Genomic DNA, 19,318 nt, shown 5'->3' with positions numbered 1-19,318 from the left:
CGATAACCGAGCACTCGGCTGTGCAAATCTCGGCATTTTTTTGCCGAGATTCAGCAAGAAATTTTAAGTGTGTAAAAAGAATAGAAACGAGAAAATTTGCGTATACTAAAATATCCTACAAATCGAAACAGTTTTGACCCAAAATAAGAAAAATTTCTTCGGTTTTTAACAGTATTTTTCTAAAGAACTGTTTGTAATTTTAAGCACACTTCACCCTGGCATTCCCGAATAACTTTTATTTGGGCCTTTTGTTTATTAAGGTAGCGCTTCGCCGTGGTCACGGGAGTTCGCTGCCTATCCCGGGGTTTCACGCACTTTACCCAAAATTGTGAGAAAACGGTAAAGAAAACGGAAATTCCAAGAACATACGATTCTAGATAATTAATTTTTCTATCGATTCGTATATAAACTGTGCCTGATAAACGTTTTTATCGAAAGATTTCGTGCGAGTTTTAAAAGTAAATGAGTTTTTCCTTATTCTTTCGCACGTACACAATGTCAACGCATGCATTGGGGTGTGAAAAATGCCACAAGCGGTAGACGCTAACAACATTTCTTTTGTTTTCGTTGTCCGTTCTCTCTGTGTAAACGTTGAATAAAGATGAGTAGAAAATGTAAGTAAGTGTTACTACTTTGTAAAATAATTTCTATTCATGTTTCAGTAGAACCAGAAATCAGTAATGATTTTCATCGCTACTAGCTTTGAAGCTTTGTTGAAAACGTAGCACATCCCTACTTATGCGAGTTGTTTATGGCGAGAAATGGAAAAAAGAAAACAAAAGGTTTAACAAAACTCGCACGAAATCTCGCGAAAGAAAAGCTTTCTAACTAATATTTTTCACCAAATGCATAGTAAAATCATTTACCTACAATCGTATGTTTTTGATTTTTCGTGAATCGGGTTAGTATTGGAGAAATTTGCAATTTAGAGTGAAATTTCGGCGACAAAGCAAGAGGAAGCAGTGAGTTGTCTCGCTTCGACTTGACCACGGCGAAGCGCTACCTTAAAATCAATTATTGTTTCAATTATTTATTATGTACTTCTGTGGTTCAGTCGGTTAACCGACGTACTTTGTGATCAAATGTTTCTCGGTTCAAGTCGCGCTTTTGCTATCGATCTTTTATTTTTTATTTCAAGCGAATTCAAGCCGTTTAATTTTCAAATCATACATTTTTACATGTTCTCGAATATAAATTTGTGAGATCACAAGCTTTTTCATTCCAAAGTATCATATATGTTTATCTATCCTTATTGTCTTCTATTAGAGTTAGCGTATCGCGTAGATATTGTCTATGTAACTACACATTTATGCTTAACAATATATTCAATTCAAACGAGGATGTTATGTTAAGTAGTGGAATGGTGATAACGAATATCCAAGGAATTGATATGGTCGCATTGTATTGTCTACTCTCCACAATGATCTACCCAGAACGTCAAAAGAATTTTTCAAATAGCAGAGGTCAATCGATGTTATCAGTCAGTGAGTCGAAAACAAACAACATCTGAAGAAATCTCATACTCATCTGTTTTGCGAAATGTATTAGTTTATGAGAGCAATTCTAAGTCGAGCACCAAAATACTGCGTACAAGCGCCATAAACTGCATAGGCTTTAGCAGTAACAAAAACAATGTAGATTCCGTTCTGATCACATATGTATAAGACCCTCTCAATGTCCATTTGTAGAGCACCACGGTGCACAAGGCTTGCGAAGATGTAATATTTTTTAGATCATTTGCATACACTACTTCAAATGACGACAATTCACTGCATAAATCATTCACGAATAGCATAAGAAAGAGTGATCCAAGGTGGATTCCTTGTTTTGACTGGTGAAGAACAGAAAAAATCGTCGTAGTCGCATCAAAACTAATCCAATGTTCAAATTCTGCGGCGGCGAGTAATCGGTCATCACTCGTTTTCGTCCGAGACGTCAGACAGGATATTATATATGAACTTTGCGTCTGCTTAGCGGTTCAAATTGAACTGTTTTAAGCACTGATAAGCCGAAGGCGAAACGCGAAGAAATTGAAACGAAATATGCAAACCAAAAACCCCTAAATTGTGTAGGTCATATTAGTTGAAGGCCATACTTACTTACTTTGGTGGTTTCCGGTTCCGGAAGTAGCGGTCAGAACTCTAAAATGGAACTCACCCTCTTATGTATCAGCGCATTTTCACGAAAACACGATTTTTCCGATTTTCAATCACTCCAATAATACACACTAATACTTGCTGTCGATGGTGTTTTTCCTTTTACGAGGTGGTTTACGAAAAAAATTACCATGACATTGCCAAAGAACCGACTTCATTACCTTTTCGCCCCATTCAGCCTCCCTAGACCGCTTCGGAACACTCGAACCGACGACAGTTCACTGTCGGGTAATCTTCCTGTTCTCTGACGTATAATAATGGATCCAGGTTTCGTCAACAATTTACAACCGACACCAAAAGTCCAACCGAGTCTAATCACCATAACCGAGAATGCTTCCGAAGTGTGCTCGCGTTCGTCTTTTTAGTTCTGAGTATGCATGTGCAGTTAGGAGGGCCGAGTGTCATATAAATTTCAAACTATCATAAAAGGTGACGATGCAAACAACGTGAAAACTCTGTGGGACTGTGCTAAAGACCGCTGTTCCAAAGCATAGGACTTGTTAGTTTAAGGCCTTAATCATTTACTGTGCTATTCCGATATCAGCAGTAGTAATCAAAATTTCCGGACTCAATTTTGCATAAATTGCTTATATTATCGGTAATTAGACACAATTACACCACTAGGTAGATCAAAATAGGGCTTCATAAAGTTTTATAATGTGTATGAAAGCTGAATGTGTAAATAGTATTTATCAAACCAATCGATGAAGATGTTCGATTTCAGGAGGGCCAGGGCCCCCCTCTGAGTGCGTGACTGGAATCTACACACATGTTAAACTTAGCACGGTCACCGTGGAGGCCGCTGCTTTTGTAATAAACACAAGAATTTCGTTTTCTTTTACGAACGAAATAAAACGTTTAGTGATTTTGAGGTGATCAGGAATTTCGAAGTTTACACGGGTTTTTTATTGTTTTTGTCTGGCTATTTTCGATGATTAAAGTTTTTATCTGTCAGATATAAATAAATCGTAACCATGCGTACTATATGAAAATACGTATTTATACTATAATAAGAGGGCTAGTATCTTCCATTGTGATTGGTAAAGCTCAAAATGTAATCTAAAGTAGATAAAAATTGCTTACATACGTGAATCTTTAATCTGTGTAAAATTAAAGCCAAACATATGTTTTCAGAAAGGCCGGACAACAGTGATAAAATCACTTCAACGCCACAACAAGCATTACGTTTACTGCAGGTTTGCTTATATCCAGTTCAACAAGCTTTTCTCAAACATGCAGTGCGGGTGCACCGGCGTAGTAAAATGTAGGTTGATCGTTAGCCCTTATCAACGGTATGGATCTGGTATGGACCTGAGAAACCAATGAAAAATTTTTTACAGCACGAAATCGAAACCAATTAGCTAGAAATATGAAGATTTGTATAGTAATAATAGATTTGTTCATACCAAGAACATACTCGCTTCGAATTTCTTACAGAATCTCATCCGTTAAAAGATGAGCATTGGATCCATGAACTGTATTACTATCAAAATGAGGAAACTTACAGACCCAAGGATTTTTTTTTTTCATAAATCGTTGGGTAAAGATCTAAATTCGAATACTTTCCCATTTGTAACTGTACTTCAGTTTGCAAACAAAGTTTCAATTTAAAAATATCCAACACGATACAATTGAGCAAAATTACTGCGATTCATGATTTCGAAAACGAATCACAATCTTCAAATTTGAAAAATAATCAACTGGCTTCAATCTTCAACTTGTTCGATATCATTCACCAGCGAATCGACTTTAGAAGATTGACAAAACCAGAAATAGCAAAAATAAATATCTCCCGGCGGTTTCTGAATTCTTTGGAAATTATGTGAGGTTGTTCTTCAGAGAACCTGTCCATGAGTTCGTAAGTGTTCAGAAATTCAATTTGCTAATTGAAATTAGAAATGATTTAACAATTATGGAAGTGGGAATATATGTTCAATCTTTGTTCGTATCAAGTCTATAAAGCTATAAACTACCCTAATCGCGATTATAGGCGAAATCTTCTGCATAAGTAATCTATCAGACTGAAATTTCCACAGATGAACTTTGTAGACTAGTAGACTGTTTGAGATTCAGAAAACTGATTTGTTAGAATGAATTACTTTTTTTCATTCTTAATATCTTTTTCGATTGAAATCCTGTTTTTTAATTGATTTTTGTTATTTATGAGAGGCTAAAAATCTGCGTAGACTCTCTAAAAGAAATTAAATTTTACCGACCGAAACAACAAGAAGCTTTTGTCAAACTCGTATTACAAAAATGAAACAGATCTCCTTAACACACGTTACTCATTTGCAATACGACCCTGAAAACCGTAAACGAACGCATTGCGAGAGAAGAAACAATGCGCGGAACGCATTGCGACCGTGGTGCAAGTTTTAGAAATAAATTTTTCAGATGACGGACTCATAAATATGGAAACCGCAACATATAGAGGGACTATACACGCGTGTCAACAGTTGGACCTAAAACGAAGGAGGTGATGTTATGATTACCGAAATCGTCAGTACATACCGTGGAAAAAGCTGCATTAGACGTTGTAAACAATTGTTTTCGCCCCAAGCTTTCGGGATCGGGGTTGATCGGAATCCAGGATCTGACGGCAACTTCAAATCACAGCGGAATGCAGCGCTTAACAACGTTGCCAGGTATACCGATTTCTTGGTATTTATGCAGACCTCTATACCACAATACAGATATGTACTCCCAAGATACCGATAATTCAGGAATCATACTGTTAAATACCGATTTTAGTTTTTAGCTCGAATAAACATGAGAAAAGATTGTCGTGGGACCTTTTTTCTTGCTCATTTTAATGAGTCTTGGTGACATTTTTCTGGTACTTATGTAGAAGAGATTTTGATACCGACATGGTTAAGATAGGTTTTTGCGCCGAAAGCAGATTTTTGGAAAAATTATCTGGCAACGCTTAGGTGGAACCATTCCATCCTACACACTTAAAATTAATTGCTGAGTCTCGGCAAAAATGCCGAGATTTGCACAGTCGAGTGTTCGGTAATCGTCTCGGCAAAAAGTAAAATTACTGAGTATCTTGGTAGTCCTAAATTTGTCTAAATTTGCCGAACTTATCAGTCAACACAGAAGCGAACTCCAAAGAGAGGCCCTGGTCCCTTCCGAAATCAGAAATAGAAACGAAAAAAAAGTTTGAAAAATATTATGGAGCTTTTGATCCTGTAGATTACACCGTGACTATTCAGATTTACCGTATGAATTGTATATCTATTTACAAAATTCTGTAATGAAAATTTGTGTCCGGTAAAAATTTGCATAATTGTTGTAAAAGAAAACTCATGTACCGAAATATCGGTCATTTCTATAGATTACCGAAATTTCTCGTCAAAAGTATTACCGACCAAAGGAATTAAATCTTAGTGTGTATATTGCCGGTTCCGGAAATATTGGTCAATCTCGGTTCAAAAATCGGATTTCACAGTGATTGCATAATCTTTCTGCATGAGAAAGGCAAAATTGCATTGAATTTCATCATGCTTTCATAGGGTAAAATGTGTTTAAAATGGCACACCGTCATTTAGAGCGACGATGCAAACAGGGTAAAATTCTTCTAGATTTTGTTCAAAACTTTTGGTAAGTTATATTAGTTACTTACTAAATAGTATAGACTTAGGTTATACCGGTTCCCAGTGGCCGGTTCCGGAGGTGGTCAAAAACTCTAAAACAAAACTCACTCAATTTTCTCAGAGAGGATTTAATTGATTTTCTGAAACTTAGACTCAAATGAAAGGTCCTATAGTCTTCTAAGTTACTGTCCGACTTTCGGTTCAGGATCTATAGGACAATGTGTGCTTAAAATTTCAAACCGTCATTTAATACGTCGATTCTAAATAAAGAATAATCCTTATTAACTTGACATAACTATTTACAAATTGAAAAAAAGGTTATTTTAGTTTATACCCGAAGAAAGTTTCAAATTTTATTCAAGTTTGACAAGAAAATTGCCTGGGGAGTGCGTAAAGACTTCATTAACAAGTCTAATCACCAAATTTTCTTTTTTTCTTTTAATGCGAAGATTTCTCAAGAATCCCTTAGTTATATTTTTGAAAATATTTTTTTTTTTTTCGTTTCAATTATAGAGGCTTTAACATCTTAGGTCATTCGCCTCTTCGGACCAGAAAATCTTTCTGACCCTATGTGCGGGGTTGGGAATCGAACCCAGGTGGGCTGCGTGAAAGGCATCGACTGTCCCATCACGCTACACCCGTCCCCTTTTTTGAAAATATAAGAATGAGTAATATGAGCAAGACATCACTGGATGGATTAATACAGCGATCGCTCGCTTTAAACCTTCAGATAATTTCTTTCAACTGATAAAACAAACCACCAGCGCTAATATTTTTCACTTTTTATTTTTGCTTCTACAACTTATACACAGAAAAAAAATGCTAGCTTTCCCAGGTCCACGGATCGTGTTATGGAAAGTACGTTAACTGTGATATTTGACTTCCTCGGAACTCAAAGGAATTCCATATCGGCTTGGCTTTCATCACTCTGTCTCTCTTTTGATATATGTACAACATTTCGCCAAGTGTTCTTTCCGTGTACTGTTTTGATCAGTAGTAAATGAGAAAACACCTCAAACTAACACAAATAAACGATATATGCGTAATAACTAAAAACAATCAAGAGAAATCATGTACTGTCCTTATCTCTCAGCCGGGAAAATAATCGCACTACTTTCATCTTCCGCTTTGTTTATATTAACTAAATTCAACAAAAAAGAAAAATATTTTCCGTCGGTAAAAAAAAACTGGAATAATTGCAAATGGCAGTCCTTAACGATGATATGAACGGCATATTGAAACAACGAATTACGATTATTTTGCTTGGCTCACCGAGGACCGATTGAAATGAGTTGACCAAGCTTAATTTTTTGTTTGAAAATACATCAACCAGTGTATTGAGTAAATCTGTTTCTCTCTTTTTTTCTCTCCATAATAACAAATCAATTGGCAACGGTGAAAAGTAACAAGCGTATTACTGTTTTTTTTTGTTTCTATCTGAACAGGCGAAATACGTTCGCTTGAGAAAAATTAATAAATAAGAAGTAATAATCGGTAAAATTTGCTTACATTTTCCAAAAACTCCGTTTTTGCACTATTCTATCGCCTACGAATTGCGGGATTCGCATCATTCTAATTGAATGTTTGTTCCGTTTGATTTACATATTTTGTTTTTATTTTTTGTTTGTATGTGTTGTCCCATTTGTTAGATATCCCTATTAAAAATATATGTATAAATTAAGATTTTCTGCTTAAAATCTAGAGAATTGCTTCCATCCTCTGATCATAACTATTTGTTTCGTGTGCATTGTAGTAGTACGACCGTACCTTGTGGAACTATTTATATTGTAGTCTTACCGTTAAATTAGTTACTTAGTGCCATCAGTTTTATTTTATTTCCACGTGACCTTTGGCGGATGGGTTCTAATGCACTTCTGCTGATGGGTATTTTTTTTCATTTATTATCGGGTAGCTGTCGCGAAATTCTTTTAATTGGAGCATAAAAAGCACATTAGACCTATCCCGTTTTTCAGATGGGAATTTGTTTACACCGCCGAATCCACCAGTTAGCAAAAATCTTCCCTTTTGTTACATCATAAGCGCATTTACTTTTGTTCCGTATGAGGGATCAGTTTCATTAAGGAGAAGCATGGTCAGGTCACTATAGAATTTCTCGAGATAAATTCGGCCGCCCCGAAATAAGCTTTCTACCACTGCTTTTACTTTTACTTCGTTCCTTTACTTTATACCGTTTGTTAAATAATTTACATAGTAATATATACAAGAAAGACAACTAAATAGCAATATAAAGCATTGTTAAAACCATCTTATTGTTACCATTTTCTCGATTTAATTTTAATCGAATATTCTCCTAAACTCTGAGATGTTAGCTTGCTGCATCGTGGTTTGCTTTTTTTTGCCTGCACTGCACACAAATCGCGCCTGTGCTAGCCAGCCCTTCATCAGTTGCAGCAAAAACATCGCAGAATGAAAAAAAAACTTTGAAATAGGCCTTGCAGCACAAACTCTGTAAAACTTTCTTTCCTTACATTAATATTCTCATTTCGGTCGTTTGGCTGGTTCAACAAGGGTTCGGCAGCCGGAAATATATGTGTAAATCCACCGGTCGTTGGTGTAGGTGCCAATATCCGTGTGTATCCTTCTCCTTGTGTTTGTAATAATTAGTACTAGTAGCAATAAGAACTAAGCAAAACTGAAAATTTGAACTAAAATTTATGTCGTTTTTCATCGATTCCACTCGCTTGTTTTGTAAAGTTTGCCTTGTTATTTTCTCACTTTTGCTGGTATTAATTTGCATGCTTGCTGCTCGAAAAAGATAACGGATTGCCTGCGAATTGCTCCGAAAGTGCATTCTTTTCGTGCGGTGCAAATCAATGAAACATCTGTTTCGAATGCCCGATTGCACGAAATTCGAACAATTCAAACGAAACACTGCACGAGTGTTTTCAACGAAAATCGACATTGAAATCGAACAAATCGAACACGCCTTCCGTGTGATCCAAGCAGAAGTTGTAGTCGTTGTCCAGCGGTTCTAGCGGCAGGAATGAATCCATTTCGGGCACTGTAAAGGGAACGAAAACATGGAACGGATCGATTAGTGGTAATATTGCATTGACAGTTCGAGGCTGAATGAGAGCGTTCAATGAGTGGATTATAACTTTCGTTCTACCAAAGTTCGATCAACTCTTTACCTTAGCCATTCTCTAACCTAACCTAAACGAAAACGCTTTATACTAAGTGGATGCTGCCATTTTTCAAATACAACTATTAACCAGTATAGATTTATAGAACCATAAAACCGCCTTCCACTTGAATACTTTCTGGGTGGATCTCTGATAAACGGATCGATTTACATAAAACAAGCGGTATTCAAGAAACACAAATTAATCGCTATTAATCAGTCATAACTTAGAGTGCTCTAAAGAAAATCAGAACGACAACCATAGTACCGAGATGATTTTCTCGTGTGATTTTGCAGACGATGCAGAATAAATTTTTCATCACTACACAACAAAAGGCAGACTAGAAAATAATTGATAAATGAAACAGCGGAAATGGAAACTTGCGAAAAATGAACTACTCGGAAGCGATTAGAAAAAAAAAACTCAGAAGACAGGAGACACAGGTAAATCTGAGTGTTTGATTGGGTCTTATTAGTGCGTACTTTAGGTTTAGCACAAAGGGTTAATTGAATCGGACAAGCTGTACATGTAAGGAGCCCTTTTCTTTAGAGTTACACTGATGCTTTTTTATGCGGATTTTAGAAGCTACGCGGTGTTTTATATACGCGGATTCCCGACATTTGGCATGAAATATTAATTTAAAATAATTTCTTCAATTTTGCGATTTTTTTTTCTTCGCGAATCTTAGAAATGCATGGTAAGTCGAGATCTAGTGTTTTCCCGCAAAGTTCAACTTTCTGACATTCCGATTTTTCAGGTTATACCAGATCTCGACGTTTCATTCAATGTTCAAGACGAAGGAAACCCCTCCATTAGTACCATAGTCTTATGTGTGTGTGATGAACCATATCCCAGCACTCCCCCATTGCTGCTACTACTTCACGAGATATGATGAATTTATTAGATGAAGAATGCTTCGCGAAGAATGGAATCCAACGATTATCGCAGTAACGCTATTCTAACCAATTCGAAGAGTAAAGTAAATCAACGAATGTATAAAACGATAGATAGAAGCCCAATCTACGAAATTGTGCAAATATGCTTGAATTTCATGTTTAAAACTTGATAATGAGCATTATTTTTCGCAACTTTCAAAAGGGCATATCGCACGATATGCCCTAATCACATGTTAGTACCGAATTATCGAAATCGCAAGTATGTACAAAGATATAATTGTTTACATTTGGGATATTGGTGTAATTTCGTCAGCTATAAAACAAATGCAAATCAAGACAAATGATGTTCGGTCTTGGTTCGGATTGATTGAACTTTTTGATTGTAGATCATTAGAAAATTTGGTTGCCTTGTTCCACAACAATGGCTCGAACAACCCCATGGGGCCGATCCTTGTAGTTTTTAAAGTTTTCCGCGGCATGTCGAATTCTTTAGCCGCCTTTCGAATTGTTGAGCCACCACTTACGCGAAGAATGTCTTGTATTTCCGTACCATTGTTCAGAATCTGCGTTATGTTGTTTATTTACATTGAATGTTTCAACACTGATCGACTTTGAGGTTAGGTTTGTTTATCATCTGTTATGGCACACCTGTCCCATAGCAATATGGCGAACTTGTCCCGTTATGAACCGATTGCAAAATCATGGTACTATGTTACTAATAAATCAATTATCAATATTCAATTTTTAACAAATATTCAACTAAAAGGTAAACCAATGATCTGTCATTAAAATGAAACCCTAGCAAATGGAGAATAATTGAAAAACTCTTATTTTGTAAGATCTCGTTCTTATTATTTCTGTGCGCTAAGTACAAGATTTGGTTTGTTTGAATTTCACGACCAAATAAATGAGAAAAATAGAAGCAATATGAAATTATATCGTGGACATTCAATGAACAAACCCAAATGTGTATATTTATGATAAATGTTCATTCTATGTGAAAATGGTAGGGGTGGCATCCCCACCTTTCCATATCTCAACGTTTCATGCATGTCCAATACATTTAGCATAAAAATCATTTTTTCAATTTTGGAAACCGCTTAACCTCGGAAATCTGCGTGAAAAACTGCAAAACTAAAGAAATTTTGTTTGATGCCAAATGTCTTAGAAATGCATGAAACGTCCAGATCGGGAATTTGAATTTTTTTTATACCAAACGTATTAGAATGCTTTCGGTATCTTAGAGCTTAAGCAGTGAGCCTTCAAAATTAGATTATTAAAAAAAATGTCGTTGAAATGAGACGTTGAAAAAAAATTTTGTTGGAGAATAACGACTTTGGGATTTCAAGAATTTGAGACCGCGTAAATTCAGAAATCCCTGTAGATAAAACCGTTAAACTGAAATATATTTTTTATGTCAAATGTCTAAGAAATGCATAAAACGTTGAGATATGGTGTAATCTAAAAAAAAATTTTTGTTGAGATTTTCGTAATCGAAATTTTTTTATGCCGAAAATGTGAAATGAAACGTTGAAATATTCGGAAATCCGTATAGAAAAAACCTGAAGAAATTTTTTGGTCAAATCCGTGTAGGAAAAGCCGATTTCAGAAATGGTGTAATCTAAAAAAAACTTGTCATGAATTACTTTACTATGGGGTGCCTTTTCAAAATTAGCCATATGAAAGAATGGGCAGAACAAAATCGTGAATATCTCGACTTGTATTAATGGCAGCAACACAATTCTTTTACTTTTTCATCAAAAACATGATCAGGAATTTAGGATAATATTTTAAACAGTGTGAGATAACCACAAACAACTAAAAAATGAGGTTTTCTCAAAATTTGAAAACAATGCGGAAAACTCTTTACTTTCGCTTGGTTTTTTTCGCGCAAGGACGACGATTTTAAGGTAGTCAGGCACATATCTTCAACTGAACGTTATAAAAGGGTCGGAGAGCTCACCTTCTGCGTGGTTAAAAACCTCAAACGCTCAGGTCGTAGTTCTTATTTGCCTTCCGGTCGTCAAGGCGAGAATGATGCGAAACTGGTTTAATGCGCAGGCCCGTACCTAGGATTTCGTTTCGGGAGGGGCCCACAAATAACATATAATGCTTTTAACTGATGATTCTTGTGTTTTAAGTATTTTTTTCTGAAGAGTGAGTGCAAGTAATTATCAATTTAAGTAAATATGTAAATATATACATATTTTGGATTGGACAATGAGGGATTGAAACAAGAAGTTATATGTGTCAAAGGGAAGGGATCGTTTTTACATTTCTTTTATCATATAGTCCCATAGTTCGGCTTTGACTTCTGGTTCCGGAAAAACTGAGTGATGAGTATTAAAACATTCAATTTTAAGGGTGTGTTCCTATGTAGAAAGGATGTTCTTATGTGTTCACGATGTAAAAAGGAGCAAATATTTTGAAACTATTCAAGCTCTTCTAGTTTGCAAAATTGGTTGATTATTTGACGAACAGATGGTCGAGCAGATTTTAATAAATTTATATTCAAATGAGGTGCCTTACAATCTTATATGATTCTATTTAATTTCATCGAGTCATCTTCCGTGTCTGGATCAGAGATTTCAGTTGCAGACTTTTTTGCAGGCTTTTGAAAATCACGTTTTTTGAATACGTTTGTAAAAATTTACAGACTTTTAAAATTGCCGCGGTCTTTTTTTTGTTCACTATACCAATTCCTTACATCATTATTTGAAGAAAACTTGAAGTCCGCAGATTTTTTTTTCGAGTTTACAGACTTCTTTAACCCTGCCTGAAAATATTTAATATATCTACGTTGCATCTCTGGTCTGGTTATACAGGGTGATGAGTATAAAAATTTCAATTCGTCATTGGGAGTGACGATGCAACAACAGAAAAATCTTCTTTGTAGCGGTCAAAAACTCACATAATTTTCTCAGAGATGACTAGGACGATTCGCACAAATGTAAGAATGGATTCCAATGAAACGTCTTATGGATTCATAGACTTTTATGCTATTTTAACCGAATCCGAATTTTGGAACAGGTCCGGAAGAAGCGGTCAGAATTTCAAAATGAAACTCACATTCTGCTCTTGTGTATCTGTGCATTTTCTTGAAAACCCGATTTTCAATCGCTCCAATAATGCACACTTACATTTGCTGTCGAAAGTGTTTTCCTTTGTCTAGAACAGTCCACGAAAAGTATACCGAGACAAACCCACAAAACCGACTTCATAACCATTCCGCCAAATTTAGCCTACCTAGGCCGGTTTGGAGAACTCTTGCCGATTTCAGTCTATTGTCGGTTAATCATTCTGTTCTCTGGTGTATAATAATGGATCTAGACTTCATCAACATTAACTAACTGACACCATCATCATCGGCATAGGCGCACATGCTTCCGAAGTGCGCTTGCGTTCATCGTTTTAATCCTGAGTATGCAAGTGCGGCTTCTAGCGGCAGAACATCTTTTTCATGCGCAGAATCTTGCTGAAACTATGATTATTTTGCTCAGTACTAATCTTCATGGCATTTTCTGGCCATCTAGTACCATTTCCTTTGATTTTGACATTGACTGTAAGCACTGTGAAAACCGACTTTTGAGCTTCGAAAAAAGTTCGATTGCAGAAAGAAGCGGGTTATCTAAAACTGGTTGGTAAAATCTTCTAATTAACAGATCTTTTTATGTTAGTAGATGAAAAAACAACTCATTTCTGTTCTTGATTCCGGAAATAGTGGTTAAAAATCCTAAAATGAAAATAACTTTACTCCGATTTCGGGAGGGGCCAGGGCCCCTTGGCCCCCCCCTCTGGGTACGTGCCTGTTAATGCGTATTAAACCAGTTTCGCATCATTTGGCACTGCGAGCGGATATGTCGGTTTGTTCGCAAAGCTAGTTTCAATGCAAGCAAGAACGATTGCATCAGACAACAGAGCTGCTAACATAACGCTCATTAGACCGGTTGTCCTTTATGGCCACAAGGATCAGGACTATATGTGGACGCCCTTAGTTTTCTCTTTCAGAAAAAAATTGGACATCATTGAGGTACAGTAAAAATATTACCGGTCCAAGATGACTTCCCTGCGGAATTTCGAATGATGCGAGGAAATGATATCAGAACGATGACATGACGGCATGACTGTTGCCAACGAAAGATGTACGAACCAAAACCAAATCTGTCCTATTTAGCAACGGTGATATCGAAAGCGGAGGAAAGATCTGTGTAAATAACGTCCGTCATTAGGACATAGGGCAGAACGACAGTAGGTTTGTGGTTCTAAAAGCGCAGAGGTAGGTAATACCGAGTAAAACTAATATGAACAACCGAGGTAGTTGTTCATATTAGTTTTACTGGGAACATCATAGTGAAAGTTTTTAAGGATAACTGCCGGTATGCCGTCTGGACCTGGAAAAGTTGCGGCCTTCGATACAACAGTGCTATCCTAAAGCTATTGTGTACTAATAGTCATCTAGACAACTCGACCTTCAATCAAATAAGGCACAACTAAGGCGGGGCAGAGGGGTGAAAAAATGGGACTACAGAATTAAATTTATACTGACGCCTTACATTTCAAATGAAGAAAATATCGAAAATTGCTAGCTGGGATCTAGATTAGGTTCTTAAAAGAACTAAAACGAATGCAAAGATTCTGTTGCTAAGTATTATCGAAAATAATCTACTGCACACGTCACAAATTGTATCTATACTGACGCTAACTGAATGGCATCATTGCATTTTTTATAGTCATTGGAGCGGAACTTGCTAGAGTAATAAATTTCTACCCCAACCACAGAACTGCACAGGGTGACATTTCAATGAACAAAAATATCAAATAATTCCTTGTGAATCCGGTTTGGGATCTTAGAAGAACCGAATTGTTAAATTTCTTCGTTCAGTTTAGGTGCATTTTCCTTAAATGCAAAGCTTTTGCTACTGATTCGGAGCAAGCCACAAACCGAATCGTTTTGAGCGCGTTTTCTTCCGGTAAGAAGAATCAGTTAGCATATCTAGATTTTTGCGTAAGCTCCATAACCGATTTTCCTTTTTTCACGTTTCGTCTTCAACTCGTCAGTGCATAACAGTTTATGTTGACCGGTTATGACCACATCACCATTATTTCCTTATCAACTAACCGTTTCCTATTTCTATTGGTGCTGCTCACATGATTCAAGTGATAGCAAGATTAACACCAGAGCTGAATCTCATGGTGCTACAGGAACAAAAAAAAACTGCAGATCCACGAGAGTTCAGTTCACGTATTAATCAATTACTACACGCCACAACCGGCAATGTCCCTGGGTACCGTATCAAAAACCAAACAAAATCTATACAGCATTAGTAGCACTGCCAAGCATATTTTGGTCCATTAACAATCGGGAACAGCGATTTTCGTCGGTTCGCGAACGTCCAAGCAAGAACTCAGACTGTGATGTGAATTGTCTAACTGTACACAGGTCACAGTTTGAAGCTCTTGCCGGGCGCATTCCGCTGTTTACTGCTGTTTGGATTTTATTCATTTCCTGTTACACTTACTCCACAAAAGTGCCATTTTGTGTCACTCAAAAAAAAAACACAATGTGCTACACAGCAACAAAAAATTGAAAACAACGCATTGTACGATCCTGTCTGTGCTTACCTTCTGAGTACGGTAGATCAAAGGGACTGCAGTTGCCAAACTCAGCCATCATCGCGTTTCGTTCGCGCAAACTAACCGGCGTAGACTTTGCACTCAGTCCCTTCAGTAACGCGTCACCTGAGTCCAGTTCCGTTTGTGGCAGAAGCGTGTGCGGGCTCAGTTTGCTATCGTTCAATGATGCATTGTGGTTGGTTATTTCCACCGGGAGCTTCTTACCACTGGTGATCATGGTGCTGCTGCTGATGCTGTTGGTGTTAGCTTCGGAATAGTCCGTATCTGTTCGTTCCTTTTTGATTGAACAACCAGTGCTAAAGTACATGTTTTCAGTCGAAGTTTTTATCGGGGATTCAATGTTGGCACAGCCCCCGCCCATAAGATCTAGTTCTTTCTGGATGTGCATCGACAATGGTGAGATAACCGGAACAGGAACACTGGTCGTTTTGCCAGTCGAAATCGCGTTCAGAATTGTGGAAGAGGGTTCGATCTTAACCTCAACGGCAGGAGTGCCAAACAGCGCTTTGTTGAGATTTCGTTGCGCTGAACTGAACGGTTTCATGAAGCTGAATTCTGCAAGAAAAAAAAACAGAAATGTTAACTTCACAGCTCGGTTGAATAAGTGTGCAAAAACACTAACTTAGCTTCGATTTGCGCCCAAATAATTTTCCACTTGGCGTTGACAACAGTGGATCAATATCTTCGAGCAGAGGATCGGGCCCAGACCTGCTGCTACCGTATCCTCCGCCTGTTGTACTGCAACCACCGGTAAAGCCTCCACTATTACTACTGCCAGCCCCGCCAACTCCACCATCGGGTGACCCTTCCGAAGATTCCGGACAAAGAAATACGTCGATTTCCCCCTTCTCGGATTTGAATAAGATTTCCCGTGGCTGTTGCACATCGGTTAGCTGTGTGAGAGGGAAAAGCAGACATTGGATTCATGGTGTGATAATATATTTCACACAAAAAAAACTTACCTCCAATTTCGCCCCCGGTGGGGCTTTAATCACCACAATAGTTTGCTCCTTGAACATGTCGATCGAATTAAGATCCTGGCAGGTCACGTACGCATGTCGAGCTGTCTTCATGTCGTCTCCCGTAGTCTTGCGCATCTCAACGATCATCCGATCCAGCAAATTCTCCTTCTGCTCCTGCACGTACCGCTCGCGCTGTATCCGGTTGTTCTTCTCGATATTGCACAACGAGTTGCCCAACTTCCACTGGATGTTGTTTTTCGATTTCTTCTCCAGGATTCCGATTCCTTCGAGCACATTGGTGATATCGTAGATACGACGCTTTTGTACATTCAGCTTGGTGGAGGCAATGTTCAGATCGACCACACCGTCGGACGATTCCTTCAACAGATCGATGAACTTTTTCGTCAGCAGTCCGAGTGAGGTGTCGTACCTACGGGAAAGGAAATGAAGTTTTTGAGTAATACGTTTTCAACCGTTTCCATGCAATCTCGTTCGGCACGGCACTCACCTGGTTCCTTCCGAATACCGCTTCTTCGATGACGAAGACGACACCGACGATGTTGGCGTAGAACACGTGGAACTGGGCGTTTTACTTCTGGACTGCTTGGCAATTTTGGCCGGAGTGGGTGACACGCTCGACTGTGGCCGACGTTTTACCGCCTATTTGAAGCAGATAACGAAAAAACGTAACGTGTGTGGTCAGAAAGGTAACAGGATCAAGTCTACCCATTGGTCAATTGGTTCACCTTAAAGTAGTTCGTAATTTGCGGATCACCGCTGGCACTTTTGTGCTGTTGTAGCAGTCCCGCCGCCGTTCGATCGGGCGTCGCTGGCTTCCCATGGTGCTGGTGGTGGTGTTGGTGTTGGTGATACTGCACCGGATCAACCGTCGTTGCTGGCGACGTAGAGGTAGACGCCGAAGGACTGTGATGATGTTGATGATAAGCACTATTATGTTGACTACTATTACGATGACTATTGCTACTAGTACTACTACTGATGTGGTGATGATGGCTCTGCTGCTGTGACTGCGAATGGTACTGCGGCGTCACACCGAAACCATACCCATGGTCGAGCAGGTGCGAACTGACCTTGATGTCCGGTTTTACATCTTCGTAATCTTCACTGGACAGCTCGCTGCCACTGCCGATCGACGGTTTCCTACTACCACCACCACCAACACTGCTGCTGTTGTTGCTGTTGAGGTTTCTACCGACGCTATAAAGTATCGATCGATTTGTACTTCCTTCCTTCCAGCTTGGATAGCCGGTACTACTACTGCCGTTGCCGCTATTCAGTCCATACGAGTCGCCAGTCTTTTGGTTTGTTTCCATGGTAGTTACCCTAGGCCTGCCACCAGACGCTACATAGTGCTGCTGAGTTTGGTGCTTCTGTTTAGACTGAATCGTGTACATACTTTAAAAAATAAAAATTCGAATGCTGCCACGACAATCCTCCGAACGGGTTCGTACCAACGTAGCGCCGTTTCTCCGGGCCCAACCGATTCTCATTTGCACGGGCAATTCGTTCTATATTTCTTTGCCAGAAAAAGAAAACAAAGGTTTGTCGCTTGCCAGGCGAGAAAAAATATCGTTTCGGAATAGATCTGAAACAATACAGAAAAAAAAATTTGGTTATTATTAGAAGTGTAGATGCGAGTGGTTTGGGTACGGGATGTGATACAATTTGGCATCCGAAGAAGCGTGGGAAGAACGAGCTTACGATGATGTGGGTGAAACAAAAAAGTTGCTGTTTATAAAGCAACGGATCTGATATGTTATTTCCATTATCAAGACGTCAGCAAACGATAACACAATAAAAGATTTGCGTTTGCTTTTTCTCAGTTTCTAGCAGCTGAATGAGACTAATTTAAAATTCGATCGATAAGCTCCGAATGCAGCAAATGGCATATTTGTGGGGAAAGCGTACAAATTTTTACGCATGCCAATAACAGCAGTTATGTTTTAAAAGAATAAAATGTTACGTATCCCCAATAGTTCTTCTGAAATTTCTTATATAAAACTTGAATGTAGTTACTTCTGAATCCATTTTTCGGAAACTTCGGTTATAAATAGTACAAAAACGATGTTGCACAGCCTCATTATAATTTTTTTCATTAGCACTCGGTTAACGGAAAATACCGCAATCATTTGCATGATAGATACACCAAAGGAAATGGTTTGATGCTTAGACGCTGATAAAGTCAATAAGTTTTCTTGGGAATTCCGTTTTGAGGACCATGAACCAAAATACAAAAATAACAAAGAATTGTTGGATTAAACACAGGGAAAGGAATGTATCCGTCATGTTAAATGTGATATATTTCAAAAGTGCGATTTCATGTCAACAGAACGAGCACACTATTATGTTTCATTTGTCAATATCTTGAAACTATTCCAATTAAGATATAAAAAGAATTGAAAAAATCGGCGAAATGACCCTTTCGACGAAGTGACTTTCGGCGAAATGATTCCTTTTTGCCTTTCTCTATAAAAAAGTTATTAGAATTGCTGAAAAACCGAGTTTCGAACGGAGCCTCGGAGACCCATAGTGTTATATACCATTCGACTCAGTTCGACGAGATCGGAAAATGTTTTTCTCTCTCTGTGTGTGTGTGTGTGTGTGTGTGTGTGTGTGTGTGTGTGTGTGTGTGTGTGTGTGTGTGTTATTCACGAAGAACGCATTGAATCGATACAAAAACAATTTATTTTATATGCACTTCAATTAAACTGGAAAATATTAACCTTAAAAAATTTTCTAAATCGACCTTAAATTTTTTCCAATTGATAGTTTTTATCAGTAGACGGTCAAACAAACCGATTTCGGTTATTCTTTTAAGAATCGAAGAAAATTATTTTGAAGAATACCACAATATTATATACGATAGTATGATTGATATGAGAAAGGCATCATTACACCACCAGGTGGATT

At 38.0% G+C, this 19,318-nt stretch overlaps 1 protein-coding gene across 4 annotated transcripts in view; it reads right to left on the bottom strand.

The window, feature by feature from the left end:
* Positions 1-6,519: 6,519 nt before the first annotated feature.
* Positions 6,520-19,318, bottom strand: part of LOC131427295 (uncharacterized) — a 33,614-nt gene continuing 20,815 nt past the window's right edge. For all 4 annotated transcript variants that reach the window (XM_058590351.1, XM_058590352.1, XM_058590353.1 and 1 more), the window contains exons 2-7: positions 17,134-17,993; positions 16,896-17,047; positions 16,388-16,817; positions 16,048-16,318; positions 15,414-15,980; positions 6,520-8,774 (exon numbers count right to left, since the gene is read on the bottom strand). In XM_058590351.1, the coding sequence (XP_058446334.1) occupies positions 8,659-8,774; positions 15,414-15,980; positions 16,048-16,318; positions 16,388-16,817; positions 16,896-17,047; positions 17,134-17,802 (2,205 nt within the window). In that variant the 5' untranslated portion in view covers positions 17,803-17,993 and the 3' untranslated portion in view covers positions 6,520-8,658. The remainder of the gene's footprint in view (positions 8,775-15,413; positions 15,981-16,047; positions 16,319-16,387; positions 16,818-16,895; positions 17,048-17,133; positions 17,994-19,318) is intronic.

The sequence above is a fragment of the Malaya genurostris genome, chromosome 2 (assembly GCF_030247185.1).
Source record: "Malaya genurostris strain Urasoe2022 chromosome 2, Malgen_1.1, whole genome shotgun sequence".
Lineage (NCBI taxonomy): Eukaryota > Metazoa > Arthropoda > Insecta > Diptera > Culicidae > Malaya > Malaya genurostris.
This window is presented reverse-complemented; position numbering and strand designations above follow the sequence as displayed.